Source organism: Vombatus ursinus, unplaced genomic scaffold (assembly GCF_900497805.2).
Source record: "Vombatus ursinus unplaced genomic scaffold, bare-nosed wombat genome assembly UNPS02014799.1, whole genome shotgun sequence".
In the NCBI taxonomy this organism is placed as follows: Eukaryota; Metazoa; Chordata; class Mammalia; order Diprotodontia; family Vombatidae; genus Vombatus; species Vombatus ursinus.
Window position 1 is genome coordinate 33,444,547 of NW_020954577.1, and position 18,618 is coordinate 33,463,164.

The 18,618-nt window shown below is 36.8% G+C and overlaps 1 protein-coding gene across 1 annotated transcript in view; it reads left to right on the forward strand.

Moving 5' to 3' along the window:
• KCNH8 (potassium voltage-gated channel subfamily H member 8) overlaps window positions 1–18,618 on the forward strand; it is a 406,714-nt gene that overhangs the window by 303,243 nt on the left and 84,853 nt on the right. The window contains exons 8-10 of the mRNA XM_027872528.1: window positions 2,607–2,807; window positions 9,992–10,191; window positions 11,321–11,570. Of these exons, the coding sequence (XP_027728329.1) occupies window positions 2,607–2,807; window positions 9,992–10,191; window positions 11,321–11,570 (651 nt within the window). The remainder of the gene's footprint in view (window positions 1–2,606; window positions 2,808–9,991; window positions 10,192–11,320; window positions 11,571–18,618) is intronic.

Consider the following 18,618-nt stretch of genomic DNA (forward strand, 5'->3'; position numbering starts at 1 on the left):
GAGAAGAAAGCCCTAAACAGCAAAATTGGACAAATGGAAAAGAAAGTCCAAAAGCTTACTGAAGAAAATACTTCCTTAAAAATTAGAATAGAGCAATTGGAAGCTAGTGACTTTATGAGAAATCAAGACACTGTAAAACAAATCCAAAAGAATGAAAAATTAGAAAACAATGTGAAATATCTCATTGGAAAAACAACTGACATGGAAAATAGATCCAGGAGAGAAAATTTAAAAATCATTTGACTATCTGAAAGCCATGATCAAAAAAAGAGCCTAGATATCATCTTTCAAGAAACGATCAAGGAAAACTGCCCTGATATTTTAGAACCAGAGGGCAAAATAGAAATTGAAAGAATCCACCGATCACCTCCTGAAAGAGATCCCCAAAGGAAAACTCCTAAGAATATTGTAGCCAAATTCCAGAGTTCCCAGGTCAAGGAGAAAATATTACAAGCAGCCAGAAAGAAATAATTCAAGTATTGTGGAAACACAATCAGGATAACACAAGATTTAGCAGCTTCTATATTAAGGGACTGCAGGGCATGGAATATAATATTCCAGAGGGCCAAGGAGATAGGATTACAACCAAGAATCACCTACCCAACAAAACTGAGTATAATCCTTCAGGTGGAAAAAATGGTCATTCAGTGAAATAGAGGCCTTTCAAGCATTCTTGATGAAAAGATCAGAGCTGAATAGAAAATTTGACTTTCCGATACAAGACTCAAGTGGAACATGAAGAGGTAAACAGGAAAGAGAAATCATAAGAGACTTATTAAGGTTGAACTGTTTACATTTCTGCATGGAAAGATGATATTTGTAACTCATGAGACCTTTGTCAGTATTAGGATAGTTAGAGGGAAAAAATTTTATATATATATATACATATATATATGTGTATAGATAGAGGGCACAGGGTGAGTTGAAGATGAAGGGGTCATATCTGGAGAATAAAATGAAGGGGTGAGAGAGAATTATACTAGGAGAAGGAGAAAGGGAAAGGTAGAATGGGGTAAATTATCTCACAAAAAAAAAACAGAAAAGAAAAGGCTCTTACAGTAGAGGGGAAATGGGAGAAGGTGAGAGGGAATGAGTGAATCTTATTCTCATAGGATTTAACTTAGGAGGGAATAACGTACATACTCAATTGGGTATGGAAATCTGTCTTACCCTACAGGAAAATAGGAGGGGAAGGGGACAAGAGAGTAAGGGGATGATAGAGAGGAGGGCAGATTGGGAAAGGGGGTAATCAGAAGGAAATACTTCTGAGGAGGGACAGGGTCAAAAGAAAGAATAGAATAAATGGGGGGGGCAGGACAGGATTAAGGGAAATAGAGTTAGTTTTTCACAGCATGTCTACTATGGAAGTGTTTTGCATAACTGCACATGTATAGCCTATATTGAGTTGCTTGCCTTTTCAATGAGGGAGGGTGGGGAGGGAGGAAGGGAGAAAATTTGGAACCCAAAGTTTAAAAAAACACATGTTAAAAAAAATGTTTTCACATGCAACTGGGAAATAAGAAATACAGGAAATGGGGTACAGAAATCTATCCTGCCCTACAGGAAAATAGAAGGGGAAGGGGGGGAGAGATAGCAGGGAAAGCAGACTAGGGGAAGGAGTATTCAGAATGCATGCCATCTTGGAGCGGGGGGAGGGGCGAGATGGGCTGAAAATTTGGAACTCAAAATCTTGTGGAAGTAAATGCTGAAAACTAAAAATAAATAAATTTATTAATTTAAAAAAAAAGAAAATGAGGCATAGCCTCAGTGGGTGTTGCAATGGTACCTCCGAAATGTTACAAGACCTAGAATAAGGTCTTTCGATGAACCATCTATGCCACATGTTCAATAGACCTTATGTGCAGAACTTATAGAAGAACATGGGCAGAATCACACAGGATGAATAGATGCTGACTGTCTGCAGCATTCTCTGTTGTACACAATATCCATGTCATTAACATCATGGATCCATTGCAGTTCACCAAATTGCACTGTTCTTGGCTCACCCTTGAAGGAATGCAAATAAAGCTTTATGTAACTATATTTGGGGCTCATGGATATCTATTAAACAAATCACAAAAGTCTCAATATAGACAAGAGCGTCAGGGAAAATAGAACTGAAAGACAGGTTATTCTCCAATTAGCAAGCCTTTTTCTTTCTCTCATGCAAAGATGATGGAAGTCAATGTGGTACAGTAGAAAGTAAATTAGAATTAGATTTAAAGATCGTTAGTTTGAATCCAAATTTTGAGAGACCTTGGACAAGTCACTTAACCTTTTAATGCCTCAGTTTCAACTGGGAAACGAGGATAATAATAGTGCCTACCTCTCAAGGTTGTTTTGAGGATCAAATGAGATAAATGTAAAATGACTTCAAAACCTAAAAGTAATATCTAAATAATAATTATTATTGTTGTTAATAAGTTTATTTTCTTCATCATCATTATTTATTATTATTGTTGTTATTATTATTGTTGTTATTATTCTAGCCACTATACCATGTTGATATTTCAAGAAACCTATAAAATAACTAAATAATGATATCGGCCTGACCAACAGGGTATTCCTTTTCCCATTTTAAATTTTCTCCCTTCTTTCCCCTGTAGGTTGGCTTCATGAGCTAGGAAAACGTCTGGAATCTCCATACTATGGTGGCAATAACACCTTAGGAGGCCCATCTATCCGAAGTGCCTACATTGCAGCCCTGTATTTCACCCTCAGCAGCCTCACCAGTGTTGGGTTTGGGAATGTCTCCGCCAACACAGATGCAGAAAAAATCTTTTCCATCTGCACAATGCTAATTGGCGGTAAGTAGACAGTTTTCCTTTTTCCCAGATAGCAAAAAAAAACATTCTTCCTTTAGCCTTTGTGTTGCGAACTGCAACACAAGAAACAACAAAAGTTTGGTTGGAATTATTCTCAATGATGAAAATTCATCTTTTACTAGTGATCATTTTTGTTTGTTTATTTGTTTTCCTACACGGTATTTATGCTAATACCCACTAATGATGTCAGGGAATTCCATTTGGAAGAAAACTTTATCTATAATAGCCAATTAGGAAACAATTAGCAACTGGTTCATTTTTCTGTATACAGGTGCAGCCACAGTTTCCCAAATATAACTGTTGTGGTTATGAGTAATGGGAATTCTGGGTCTAAATTTGAACAGTTTTCTGTATCTCAAATTATCTTTCATTCTTGCAATCAAGTCAATGCTACAAAGTCTTATTAATCTATAATGTGGAAGAGTAAGAGACTGCAATGGGTCAGCTGGAGAGGAGCATCAAAAGAAAAAATGAGATATGAGAGCTTCCATTATTAAATAATAGGAAACAAATCTTCCTACCTTACATTGTCAGTCTCATAGCTTGTAGAAGAATTGAATGTGTCATTCAAATAGGTAATAGTCTTTCAAGCTCAGTTATATTTGAGAGAGTCCAATGGCCAGAAAGTACAGTTAGGTCCTTGTTAGTGAAAATAACAAATCCTGTGACATGATCACACGTATTTGAATTCACACCATTAGAAGTTTTAATATATAAAATGCGGTAATTAGTCCAGCCCGATGGAAATATTGGAATAATGTGATCACTTCAGAGATTCATTTTTTACACTAATTGAAAACTAGCTATACAAACTTTTACTAGAGTTTGTAAGGGCCTTAGGGATCATTTGTTCAATCTATGCTGCATTATGATTTCCTTATGGATGATAGTCTAAATGCTCTAATATTCCAAAGTATCTATGATGCTATGATTTCCTTCATGTGAAATATCCTCCAACAGTGCAGACTATAAGTAATCCATACTTATCATCCTATAAGGCTTTAGCCCATTCCCTCCCCTAAGTTTCCCACAGGGAGTCCACCCAATGTGCAAAAGGTTGGGGACCACCATAGAAACAGCTTTCTATCCATTTTCTCTTATTCTTGATGTATTCCTGGCTCATTTTTTTTTCAACTAGACATTTCTTTGATATCCTTTATTCCTCTTGCCCGTTATAATTAGCATTTATATGTTTTTTTAACCATTGCCTAAGGAAAGACCTAGGAAGGCTTTGTATGAAGGTGATTGGTTGTGAAGTTTGAAACAATCGATCAATATTTGTTAAGCACCTACTCTGAGTAAAGTTCTATTGCTAAACTGGGTGGGGGAGACAAAGAGAAGAAAGACACAGCTACTGTTCTCAGAAAGCCCTTATGAGCTAGATGGGGACATAAGACATTTACAAACAAACAATAGTTTCAATACCAGGTATTATGTAAGTGTTAAATGAATCAGATATTCAGAGAAGGAAGAGACCACTGAAACTGTCATGGTCAGGGAAGGCTGACATCATGAAGATGAAGAATTTCTAGAATAGAAATTGGGTTGTGCCCGATGAGAAGATACTTAAGTAGTGAAATGGGGTTGCAGTGGTGTTAGGTTACTCTCCTTTCTTAGAAAAAAAAAAGTAACAACAGCTTGAGTGACTGCAAAGAAGCCAAGGCTTAGCTAAGGCATTTAGAGAAGGAAGAAATCTTACAATCTTTCTTCTCATAGAAAAGGAAACTGAGGCCCAGAAAAATCAAGTGACTTGCCCAAGATCATAGCAGTAGAGCTGGAATTTGAACCCAGGTCCTCTGATTCCAAATTCATAAATAATCCTACTTCTGCTTTGTAGACTTCATGCATAGAATGGTCACTTTAGCTAATAGCTATTTTTTGAAATCATGAAATCAATGCTAAAAGGATAGCCACTTCAAAAGTAAATATGACCTGTAGCCTCTAAGTACTTTGTACATATTTCTTCACTTTCTGATAGAAAGCTTGAGAAATGTTCAGGTTTTCAGGACTTAAGCCTACTAAATTAGAATTTGCAATATCTGTCAGGTATGCTGGTCTGCTGTCCATTGATTTACCTACAATATTCTGCGCAGTCAATGACTCATATTTTCCTAGTGCAAAAACTATTCTCTGAAAGCACAGTGGTTTGAGAAACAATGTTAACTCTTTTAAGCTATGATATCATTTGGAAAATTTTTCTGCATGATAAAAATGTATATCTGAATTAAGCGATGATTAAATAACCTGATAATTATAGTAGGAAGCCTTCTTAGTTCCCCTGACTTCTCTCTCTCTCTCTCTCTCTCTCTCTCTCTCTCTCTCTCTCTGTGTGTGTGTGTGTGTGTGTGTGTGTGTCTCTCTCTGTCATCTTTTTATCTATCTATCCATCCATCTACCTACCCACCTAGCTATAGCTCTCTCTCTGTGTGCCTCTCTCTCCCCTTAATTATCTTATGTTTACTTATCTATCCATATGGTTGTTTCCCATCAGTAAAATATAAGCTCCTTGAGAACAGGGACTGTTCTTTGTCCTTATATTCCCACCTCTTAGCACAGCGCCTGACATATAGTAAAGACATATTAAATGTTTGTTGAATTGAATTAAATGTTATTCAATCATCATCTATCTTATTAAAATTGCATTTAGCTGAATTTTCCTGATAAGATGGAAACGGTATTATAACCTTCAGGCTAACCTAGTATGGTTTGGGAAATCATTGTTTCCATATGGCAAATGGTCAATGCAGATTCTTAAAACACAGAAAATGGGGGATGCATTTGCTGTTATGTAAAAGAAATAGTATTGAACCAGGCATTAATGGACCTAGGTTTCAGTCCTGCTTCTCTGTTCTTGGACATGTCCAGTGACATGTTGGCCTGGATCACCTCTACATTTCTGTCTAGACCCATATTCAGAAACTGCAAAGTAAAAAAAAAAAAAAAAAAAAAGCAACTAGATTATTTAGTCACTGCGGCATAGACCAGTGTGCATAGCTCTTATTTTTATCTTGACAAACAAAGGTAGAATGAACATTCCTGGTTTCCTTCAAGGTTCACTTCAAGCATCAACTTCTACATAAAGCCTTTCCTGACCCAGCCACCCCCTCCAAATGCTGGTGCTCTTTGTCCCCCAATAATTTACCATGTGTTTATTATGAATTTATTTCCTGTGTACTTATGTATGTGGACATGTTGCCTTCCTCAAAAGAATATAAACTGCCTGAGGGCAGGGGCAGTTTCATTATTGTCTTTCTATCCTATTCCCCTTACTCTGTGCCTGGTGCATAGTGAGCGCTTAATAAATGGTTGTTAACTAGTTAGAAGGGCAGGTAGGTGGTGCAGTGGCTAATGCACTGGGCCCGAAGTCAGGAAGACCTGGATTCAAATCCGGCCTCGGACACTTACTAGCTGTGTGACTCTGGGCAGGTCACTTAGCCCTGTGTGCCTCAGTTTCCTCAGATGTAAAATGAACTGGAGATGGAAATGGCAAATCACTCTATTATCTTTGCCAAGAAAACCCCAAATGGGGTCACGAAGAGTCAGTCACTGAAATGACTGAACAGCAACTGCTAGAACATTCCTATACTTCTATTTTCCCCAGGCTGATAAAGATTCTGTAACCCACATACTCAAGCGTTACAACTTAAAAACAAAGTCCTCCCCTTCCGTGGCTCATGGCCCAGCATAGCTACAGCAGAGGAAGGGAGGGAGGCAAGGATGGTGCCAGGACGTTTTGTTCCTGTCCTCCCTGGCAAACTGACTTTAGGTGATGAAAGTGGAGGCAGAAAGAAAAGGACAGCCGCGAGATAGAAGCAGCAAGGACCTGGATTTCCTGAAAATAGAAAAGAGGAATAATTTTGCCTCACAAGACAATGGCATTGCAGGATAATACCAGTAATACTAATAATAATAATAACTGACATTTATAGGGCAGCTAGGTGGCTCAGGGGGCAGAGAACTATGCCTAGAGTCAGGAAGACCTGAGTTCAAATATTTAGATACTTACTAGCTGTGTGATCCTGGGCAAGTCACTTAATCCCTTTTTGCCTTAGTTTCCTCTTCTATAAAATGAGCTGGAGAAGGAAATGGCAAACCACTTCAGAATCTTTGCCAAGAAAACCCCAAATGGGGCCACAAAGATTCAGACACAACTGAAAAAAAAATGGCACTTTCAAGATTGTGAAGTTCTGTAAGTGAATAAGCAGTATAGCGCTGTATGATAGGAAAGGTACTAGATTTGAAGTCATGAGATCTAGGTTCAAATCCTGACTCAGATACTTGCTACCTATGTGACATAATGCAAGCCTTTTCTGAGCCTCATTTTTCCTCTCTGTAAAATAAGGGAATTAGATTAAATCAGAAGTTCTTAACTTTTTCTGTGTCATGGGCCCTTTTGACAATACACTGAAACTTATGGATCCCTTTACAGAATAATTTTAATTGCATAAAGTAAAATGCATAGGATCACAGGGTAAATCAAGTATATTGAAATAGTTATCAGAACTTTTTTTTGCATGACCGAACCCCAGGTTAAGAATCTCAGGACTAGATGACCTCAAAAGTCTCTTCTCACCCTAAATCCTTAATTCTATTATTTCATTTGAACCTCACAACAACCCTATGGGGAAGATGCTACAGGTATTATTATCTTTTTTTTTACAGGTGAAGAATTGAGGCTCAGAGAGGTTAAGGGAGTAGTTTAGAGTCAGCTAGTTAGAAGGAATGTTAAGAAAGATTTTAATCCAAGTAGTCTTTCCTCCAACTCTAGCCCCCTATTCACTTAGCCACTGAAAGAAGAAACCTTCCATGGTCAATGAAAATAGCACTGGGTCCAAATTCCAAGTCTGCTATGTGTTAACTCTTATGATCTTAGACAAGTCACTTAACTTTGGTAGGCCATCTGTAAAATTAAGGAGTTGGAATAGATGTCCTCTGAGTTCCCTTCCATCTCTAAAGCCACGATGCTAGGAAATACACAGAACCATCTATCTGTCTTTGTGATCTGTTCGTCTTCTCAGGTAGTTGAGAAGTTATAGTCTGATAATAAGTTATAAGGCAATAATTTGAAAACTTATCTGGAAGCCAAGGTACACTTTTTAGGATGCCATTTTAAAGCAGGTAGAATGCCCCTTTGGGAATAAATAGAAGGGAAAGAGAGAAGCCTTCCTAACTGAACAGGAATTAGACATTCTCAAGCCAAACTTTGAAATGTGGTTTGAGTGACTCAGGATGACAGTTATATTCTATTTTTCTTCTGATATAAAACTTACAACCTGGGACTGAGAGACCACAACAGCTTTAGAAAATACGAAACTATAGAAGCCAACTTTCCCTGTGCTGGAAATGAGACATTGAAATTATGGTGATTCAAATAAAGAATAGTCCCTTCCCCAACACCCTTCATGAATGCTACATTGAATCCAGTAATTCATTTTATTGATAATGTACAATTATGATGCTAAATGATCTGAACATATTACCTCTCTTATTTTAAGTGCTTTATGCACATTATAATTAAGCAAGAAGAGTTAAAAATCATCCACATAATTAAGGAAAGCAAAGTTAAAATAATGGAATCTGATTGTTCTCAGTAGTCAGTTTAATCTCCATGAAAGGACTATTACGTATTTTTAAAGATGGCAGCGCTTCCAAATATTTAGCTTATGAGAATATTAAGGGATCTGGTAACTGGGATTTAATTTCATTGACTTGTAACAGAATCATTTATTACTTCACTGACAAACGAAGTTCTTCAGTTCTCAGACAACATTTTGGAGCATAAGAATTTGTACATGAGTGAAGCCAGAATTTTACACAAAGACCACACAAATTTAAGGAAAACTTTTGGGCTTATAATTATGCAGTACAGAAACTTTTTTTAAGTTTTATTGATTTGTTTCATTTTTAGGCACACAGATTTCAGCAACCACCAATGAATTTAAAAATATTGAACATGACACTCCCTCCCCCACCCTGTGGGCTATTCCTTACCATTGTGGTAGCTATAACAGAGTACGGTTGAAATCAATGAGATGAATGTCTATGATAGCCCTGCGTATATCAATAAAGATTTATCCATCTGATCAGGAAGCAGGGAAACATTATAGTACCTTGGGTACTTGAGTCTGAGGGACTGAGTTCAGATTCCACCTTTGATGAGACCTTGGGCAAGTCACTTCATCTACATAAAGAAGGGCTTGGATTCAATCATTTCAGAGGACTTTTCCTGTTCTGTTTCAGAGCCTCATTGCCATCTGTATAATAAAAGGCTATAAAACAGTACTCTCTGTTTTCTGGATTTTGTTTCAACAGTTATCCAGATGCTTTGTACCTGTATCTTCACAATAATGTTGTTCATAATAGATTATTGAGATTTGATATGACTTATTCATCTGAAACCATGTTCATTTCCACTGTTACCTACCTTCTGACTATCCAGACTTTCACTATAGCATTATTCATAATAAAAAAGGGTTTAGTGTAACAATACTAAATATTTATAAAGTATGTAAAGGTTTGAGAAAAGCTTTACAAGTATTGCATCATTTTATTCTCATAACGACCCTGTGAGGTAAATGCAGTTATTATTCCCATTTTGCAGATAGGCCAATTGAAGCAGAATGTGGTTAAATGACTTGCCCAGGGTCACAAAGCTAGTAAGTATCTGAGGCCAGATTTGAACTTAGGTCTTCCAGACTCAAAGTCCAGTGTTCTATTCATTGTACTACTTAGCTGCCTCACGTAAGACTCATTCATCCTAGACCATATTTGAAAGAGGGTTAATGCAGACAAATAGCATAGCCCATCTGCATAGCCCTCTGATATTAATAAATTGCTTTCTTCATAATCCTATTGGTAGACAGTGCAAGTCATCTTATTAATTCCCTTTCACAGGTGAAGAAACTGGGGCTGAAAGTGTCTGTAAGTTACCCACAGTCACGCAGCTAATAAGTAGTAGAGTCAAGACACAAACCAAGGTCTCCTGTCTCCAACTTGAATGGTCTTTCCATGACACCATGCTGCTTCCTTATGAAACCTATAGAGGCCTCTGTTCTTAAATGGCCTCACTTGTACGATACACCCACACAACACAGACCCCAAAGACAACAGCCTAACAAGGCTAACAGATATGCATCTTGCTATATATACCTCTGTTTCCCCCCTAGCCTTGATGCATGCTTTGGTCTTTGGGAACGTAACTGCAATCATACAGCGAATGTACTCCAGATGGTCTCTCTACCACACAAGGACAAAGGATCTGAAGGACTTCATCCGTGTCCATCACCTGCCACAGCAGCTAAAGCAGAGGATGCTGGAATATTTCCAAACAACTTGGTCGGTCAATAATGGGATTGATTCCAATGAGGTAATGAGCACCCTCCATCCATTTACCCTTCTAGACACAAGCCATATTTCCCATTTGTTTTTCAAAATGGAGGGCACTAAAGATAAAGATCAACTTCCACAACAATACAGGATTCAGAAGGAAAAGGGCACAAATATGAAGGAAGAATTTATTTTTAGAATCCTTCAGAAGCAGATAAAGCCCATCTTATCTACTTACACTGCCATCAGTTCCTATTTAGATCGTATCAAAGCCTTGTGCCTGACTTGGCCGTTGGCCTAAATTGACCAAACAATCCAATTCAATAGCCAGTTGGACTTAGATTTTTCAGTACTCAATTGTTTGAATTAACCCAGTCGACCCATTGTTATAGCATTCTGAAGACAACAAATTCCTCCTGGGCAGCTAAAAAGGCCAATTCTTCCAAAAGTGCCTCACGGGTCAACTTAAAACTCTCCAATAATAGCTAGCATTCAGGATATGTTTAAAGTTTTGTAAAAGTCTTTATGTGTGTTATCTTATACATGTATATTTTATCATCACAATAGTGATATAAGTTAGATGCTGCTATTAATCCTATATTACAGATGAGGAAACTGAGACTGAGAGAGGTTAAATGATTTGCCCAGGGTAACAAAACTAGTAAGTATATGAGACAGGATTTGAATTCCTATCTTCATGACTCCAACTCTAATCCTCTCTCCATTTCACTACCTAGCTGTTTCTAATCTTCCAGGCATCTTCCAAAGACTAGACAATGATGAATGTTCTTTTGTACATGTGAGAGGATCTCTGGATGAGGTACACAGGGACCAGAGTTCAAGGCAGAGAACAAAGACATACTCCATTTTCAGTCTGTGGTGAAAGCCTGGAATCTGCTCTACTTCTCCCTTCTATCTATCTTGGCAATAAATAATTAGTTCTTTCTTTAGTTGTATGTAAGTGAGAGGAGAAATAATAATAACAATAATAATAACAGATACAGAATATTCATTCAAGCTATATAATAGGCATAAGTACTACATTACCTCAGCAAAAGGGGCTTAGATTGATTCTAATTTACTCTTAAGCTTATAATTAATAAGTGACAGTACGCACCAAGCTGCCCTCCCAGCAGCTTGGTCTCCTCCTATGTGTCTTTTTTCAACAGCTTTTAAAAGATTTTCCTGATGAGTTGCGCTCAGATATCACCATGCACTTGAACAAGGAGATTCTGCAGCTGTCCCTCTTTGAGTGTGCCAGCCGGGGCTGCCTCAGGTCGCTGTCTCTCCACATCAAAACCTCCTTCTGTGCTCCCGGGGAGTACCTCCTGCGGCAGGGTGATGCCTTGCAGGCCATCTACTTTGTGTGCTCAGGTTCTATGGAAGTACTCAAAGACAGCATGGTGCTGGCCATACTAGGTATGTCTGTGTGGAAATAGGAGAAAGCACATTCTCAGGAATGGCATGGGAGCCAAAAGTGTAAATATCTGTATGAAACACATGGAAACTCGGTCATTTGAAAAGCATTTATTAGGTGTAGTTATTAGGTGTTTCATATTTTCATGAGTCAGGCCCTGTGCTAAGCACCAGGGATACAAGGAAAGGCAAAATAATAGGCACTGATATATAAATAACCGAGTATGTACAAGATATTCACCAAACAGAGAGAATGTATCCTCAAAGGGAAAGACACGAACATTTGAAGGGAACTTGGAAAAGCCTCCTGAAGAATGTGGGTTTTGAGCTAACTCTTAAAGGAAGCCAAGAATTCTAAGAGGTAGAAGTAAAGAAAAATATTTCATGCAAGGGAAATAGCTGTTCCAAAGGCAAAAAGATGAGAAAGTGAGTGTCACGGTCAAGAAACAGCAAGCAGAACAGTAGTCACTGGATTGTAAAGTATATGGAAGGAGTCAAATATAAGAAGGAATCAGCTTATGAAGAGCGTCAGATATAGACAAAGGACTGTATTTGTTCCTAGAGGTATTAAGGAGCCACTGGAGTTTATTATGTGGGCAACATGGGCATACCTACACTTTAGGAAAAGCACTTGGGTAGCTGATTGGAAGACTGATTGGAATGCAAAGAGGCTAGAGTCAAGGGGTACAATGACAAGACTATTGAATAGTCCAGAGGAAAGGTGAGGAAGGCCTGAATGAAGGTGACAGCCATGTGAGTGGAGAGGAGGTCACGGATGCTAACGTTTTGTGAAGACAGAAACAATAAGACTTAATGACAGATTGGATGTATGGAGTTAATGAGAGTGATGAGTCATGGATCACATTGTACTTGTAAGCCAAATTAGTTCATACGTTTATAATGCTGGAAGGTTTGCAGAGCCTGTATTTCATTTGACCCTCATGACAACACTCGGGAGAAGATGCTGTTATTAGCCCTGCTTTGCAGATGAGAAAATTGAGGCTGAAAGAGGCAAAATGACTTATCTAGGGCTACACAGCTAGTGAGTGACTAAGGCAGAATTGGAACTCAGGATGTCCTGATTCTAGTCTCTATTCCCACACTCAGAGATCACCACATGGACTCTCATGAACTCTTTCGAGTTTTCTTAGTTGTCCTTGCAAAGACAAGCAAATTGTATCTTATTGCTATCATTCAATATCAACAATCCAGGACCCAAAGATTACTTTCCAAGTGTTATTTCATATAGGTATACATATATATATATGTATATGTATATATGTGTATATACACATGTATGTACATATATATGTATGTGTATGCATGTATCACGTACAGACATCCATATAAGTGTGTATGTGCATATGTTGATGTTTATATATATACAGCTATACATGCATGTGTGTCCATTGTATGTATACATGTACACACAAAAGTCTTAGTACAGTTTTTCATAACTTAAAACTAAGCACTAAGACTTTTAGTAAAGGCTGTATAAGAAACAAATATATATATATATTATATAATACACATACAAAATGAATATGTACAATATATGTATAGACACACACATACATATATCTGTAAATATCTACTTTGTGTAAGAATGTATATATGTGTGTGTAGAGCACAGTATGATATAACATAATCATATCATAGGAGACATGACTTAGTCAATAATAAACTGATCTCACAGTTAGGAAGACCTAAGTATAAGTCTTACATCGACATATACTAACTGCATGACCCTGGGCAAATCACTTACCTTCTCAACTTCCCTAGGTCACTCTTGAAGAATATAAGTTGTGGAGAAATTGTCAACTTTTATTGGGAAAGAAAGTTTCCTCATTTCACAGTTACCTATACCATCCCAAGCTATGATACAGCATAATATAATATAAAATAATACAATATAATTAATGTAACATAATGAAATATAATGTAAGAAAATCAAGTTCAGCCTTGTATAGCCCCTACTAATCTGCTTTGCAATCTTAACTATGGCAGTTAAGCAGAGGATCACCTCCATCAATTATTTATATCTACAATATATATATATACACACACACATACACACACACACACACATATATATATGAGTAAGCCTAGCCATGTCAACTTTCCCAGGAATCTTGCATTGTATGTAAATGCAGATAGTACTATACATCATATGTGAGAAAAGGATGACTGTCAACTCTGTGGATTTCCATTCATCCCCATCATGGTCACTTCCAATCAATTTATATGTGTGAATTCAGGTTCAAAAAGGAGTAAAAACAAATCCTTGAATACTTAAATAGATTCCTGAGCTCCTTCACATGGGTACCGGCTTTATTGGAGTGTATTGCCAACTGTCTTTTCTTTCTAATTCTTTGTGATTCTCCTCAACATTTTCTGTCAAATCTTCCAGAGAGATGTCAATATACTGGACACCAGTTCAATATTTAGGCTTTTGATATATGACTGCCTCATCTTCTTTCTGGTAATGTATCTTGGATGACATTCATCTCTGACAACCACACATATATATGCACATTCTTGATTTTCCAATTCAGACTAATTATAAATATATATAAAAAAGGTAACCAGCCACAAGGATTAACACTAGTTCACCTATTTGCTGTGTTTTGTTTTGTTTTAATTTTTGTGGAGTGGTAGGAGATGCCTAATGAGAATTAAGAAATAATTTAAATGAGAAATTTCATGTATTCTAACTACTTAAAAGGTTAGGTTCAAGCCTCACCTCTGACACACACTCACTTGATCCTGGGTGAGTCTTTCAATCTTTCAGTGTCCTAGGCAGCTCTCTAAGATTATAAATCACAAAACAGATATAAATCTGGAAGAAAGAATTTACTAATCAATAGCTCCCTATACTGATGAATTCATAGGTTCAGTATCCCATTCTCCCCAAACACACACACACACACACACACACACACACACACACACACACACACTTCCTTGTGTTTATCATAGGTATCAAGAGATTCACAGGTAAATTCTACACACAATTTATTCCATTTTGACAACTTCAAAGGTCACCTCTTCTAAGACATCTTCTCTTTTGCATTAAAGGGTAATACTATAATCTATAAATGCTAAAATGGGAAAGAAACTTGTACCTGATATGTTCCCAGTGTGGTATCTTCATAGCTTGTTGATGAGGGCTGGGGAAGAAGAAGTAATGTTCTGTTTAAAGGTGAGGGGATCAACATAAAGTATATAGGCAAAATAAAATATTGGAAAACAAGAAGTTTGGAAATGCATTTGCAAATCTCAGAATAATAATTCTGAAGATCCCAAGGACCTTTGGGATAAAAACTACTAATGTGTTTCAATATATCAATTTTATAATATGTTATTTCAACAATTAAATAACATGATGCAATGAAACCTCTTTATCATGCTGGTATGGGAAGACAGAGCTAACAGCAAATCCTCACTATGTCTGGAATATCAGTCATCATCCTAGGTCGCAGTTGACAGATGGAAGCAGAAAGACATACGTCACCAAAATGGGGTGGTGAGGAGGACAAAGGGACCTACCTCCCTCTTTGCTTTCTTTTCATTGATCTACATCTTTACCACAATAGTAGAATTTGATTTGAAGCTTAGATACAGTTTTCTCATTTTCCTCAAAACAAGATACTTCTAGCAGATCTGGTAGGTAGTGAGTCAGGTTTAAAACACTATCATTTCTTTCTTTAAGTTCAGTCTAATTAAATGTATTCTTTTTATAATAGCTTCTGATGCCATCCTACTAGACTCTGGCATCACTAAAGCAGGGTCATCAGCCACCATAGCTAGCTAAGGAGACAGAAAAATAGATTTTGATGACTTGTTACAAATTTTCCCTCATTTGTGGTTGTGAAAGTGATAACCTTCTATATTCTTTTAATTTTTATGATACAGCCCTTTATATAAAAATAGTTTATCTTTTGGAATTTATTGTGGTATATGGTATGAGATGCTGATCTTCACGCATTTCTCACCAGATTGATTTCCAGTTTGGACAGAAGTTCTTGTAAAATAGAGTCCTTTCAGCAATTGTCATACAAATGTAGATTCATCAAGTGATTGATTACTACGGACATTTGCTTTTAAGTCTTGCCATCCTACAACACACACACACACACACACACACAATAATTAGTAACTATAATTTCTTTTTCTTGAGACAATCTCCTCCCAGTCCTATCCTTCAAGTTTAACTATCCTTCCCTTCCCTATGCCAGCCCAGTACCTTGCTTATTTTAATCTTCTTATACTACTGTATATGTGTGTACATATATATATATGCACACATGTGTGTATGCATAGACACACATGTGTGCATATGTATGTATACTTACATATATACACATAAAGATATTTGTGTGTATACTTGTTTATATTCCTTGTCAAGTCTGGTTAAGACTGTGGTTTATGGGCTCCCCTTTGTCCTTATTGTTGAGCACCTCACAAGACCCACTATATTTAAACATGTCAATCATGCTTCTTTTTATTTGCCACTTTCTCTCCAGCTGCCTTGATGGCCAGAGACCTTGTCCTAGAGGACATAACTCTTTCAATGCTTGAACTCCTGCCCTTGGATCACTGCCCTAATTGGTGTATGCCTCACATGGACCATTTTATTTAAACTGGCTTCAGCCATGCTTCCTTTTCCTCCTATGCCATCTTTTTGCCAGCTGCCTTATGGCTACGTGTGTACCCTCTTTCCACAATTTGCTTTCTGCTTTCTAGTTCTGGAGCCATAGTCTTATCAATACTGTCTCTGCTACTGGAAAGGATGTGTCTATTTACTCTGCTGGGTATCTATTCACCATCCCTATAACTTTTCACTGCAAAATAAGCCTTTTTAGCCACCACTCTCCAATATGTGTTGTTTTCCCCTTTTATAATAAAAACTCCTTAACGGCAGGAGTTAGCTTCTCTGCTATATTTGAATCCCCGGCATTTATCAAAATCCTCAGAACATAATAAAGGCTTAATAATTATTTGTTGTTGCTATTTATCCATTCATAAGGACTCCCTTCTCCCTACTCTGTCTTCTGGGCTTGAATGAAATATTCAGTCCTTTCTTCTCCCTCTCCTTTCTTCCACTGAAGAGGTTGAGGAGGGAATACTAATTTTTAATACTTAAACTCAAAGCTTAGATCTCTTTGTTTTTTTAAGAACCCTTTGACAAGGTAAGATTCCCACTCAAAATAAAATGATTATATTAGATAGTCTCTAAACTTATTTCTAGCTTATGTTCTTTTCAAGATAATGAAATTAATTTACCATTATTAAGTTATTTGTATGATATATTTTTATTTCAAAGACTCTAGGGAATGCTTCATAAACATCAATTCTATGAAAGTCATTTTTCCTATAGAGTTATGCTCAATATTGCAAAATAAATTATCCTTTGGCATAAGAAATTTAAGTTAACTTTATTCATATCCTTGTCTAGCTTTAGTAATCCTAAATAATTCTGACTGAAGATATTAGGAACACAATCTTTCTGTGCCTAGCTGTTGACAAAATCTTCTAATTGACAAGAGAATTCTGGAGATTGGCAACCACATTTAGTAATGAGTTAAACCCAGAGTTCCTCCCTGGTGGTATTCTATAATTTCTTTTTAGTTGTATTTTAACCTCTTACTCCAAAACATTTGGAAATCGTTCTTTTATGATTTCCTAAGATGTTATATTCAGACATTTTGTTCATTTTGTTTTTCTAGGAGAATATGATTCTGAGATTGTCTCTTTGATGCATTTTTCCAGTAATTTTTTTTGTTATAGAGACAAACCCCTCCAATTTTGCTTTTTTGATTTTGCTTCAATAAATTCTTAAATCACTGAATTTTGAACTTCCATGTACTCTGCTCTTTTTAAAAATTATCCACTGGTTTGCTAAGTTTTCTCAGATTCTATTCTAAGCCTTTGATTTTCTTCCAAACCTTTCCTTGTAAGCTCTAATTTCATTCTTTTTCTCTTCCTTCAGTTATTTTATTAGGATTTCTAACGACTCTTTGGGTTATTGTATCCACTCTATTCTCTTTTTATGAAGAATTCTAGCTATAATGTTTAAAGAATTATTGCATTTTCTGCAGATTTCTCTTGGCAGTATCATATCCTATAGCATTTGCTCAATATATTAAGCACTTTTCTTTGGGCTTACTCACTTCTTCAAGTTCTCTGATGGTTTCAAGTGATAATTTCCTCGAAGGAATTTCTTTCCTCTTTTCTCTCTTATATGTTCTTGGTCTATTCATTTGCTACATTTCTAACTATTTTGAGATGATTAGGAGAAACTAAATTTACACATAACCGTCATTCAACTAGGACTTCATGCTAGAAGTCATCAGTAATTTGACAACTAGCAGGGATAAATATAATACCTCTTATTAATTTAGTTTAAAAAAATTATGGACAGGCATGATGGCACATTCCTGTAATCCATGCTACCATTGAAGCTAAAGCTAGAAGGTCTCCTGATGTCAGAAGTTCTGAGCTAAAGTGGGTTCAGTGGGCCCATGAATAGTCCCTGCCCTTCCAGCCTGTGCAAGACAGGGAGACCTACTCTTTAAATAACAACATTTGTACAAATATAAAATGGGAGAGACTTTGATTAATATTTCAGTTTGTGTCAGTCATTGTTTATAAGCTAAATAGGGGCTGGCATTATGACATGGCTTCTAAAAAGACAATAAAGCCTTAATTTCATTAATAGAATTCTCATGTTCAGATCAGGTGAGAATATTGGTCATGCTACATGTGAAGGGTCTTAAGAAGAATATTGACAAACTGGAGTGTAACCAGAGGAAAGCAATCAGCATAATAGCATCCTCCTTGGAACTACTGGTTAGTCCCTTCTACTAAAAAGTGGGTGGTTCTAACTTGTAAAGGAATTATTTTTTTTTGAGAAATAGTGCATTGATGCCCCACAAAAAGCATACCTATTTAAAGTTTTTGAAGAATAGTGATCTGGAAAAGGTAGTAAATTTGTTCTCTGTTTAGTGTCAATGAGTAGAAGTTACCAACAGGCAGATTTTGGCTTAAT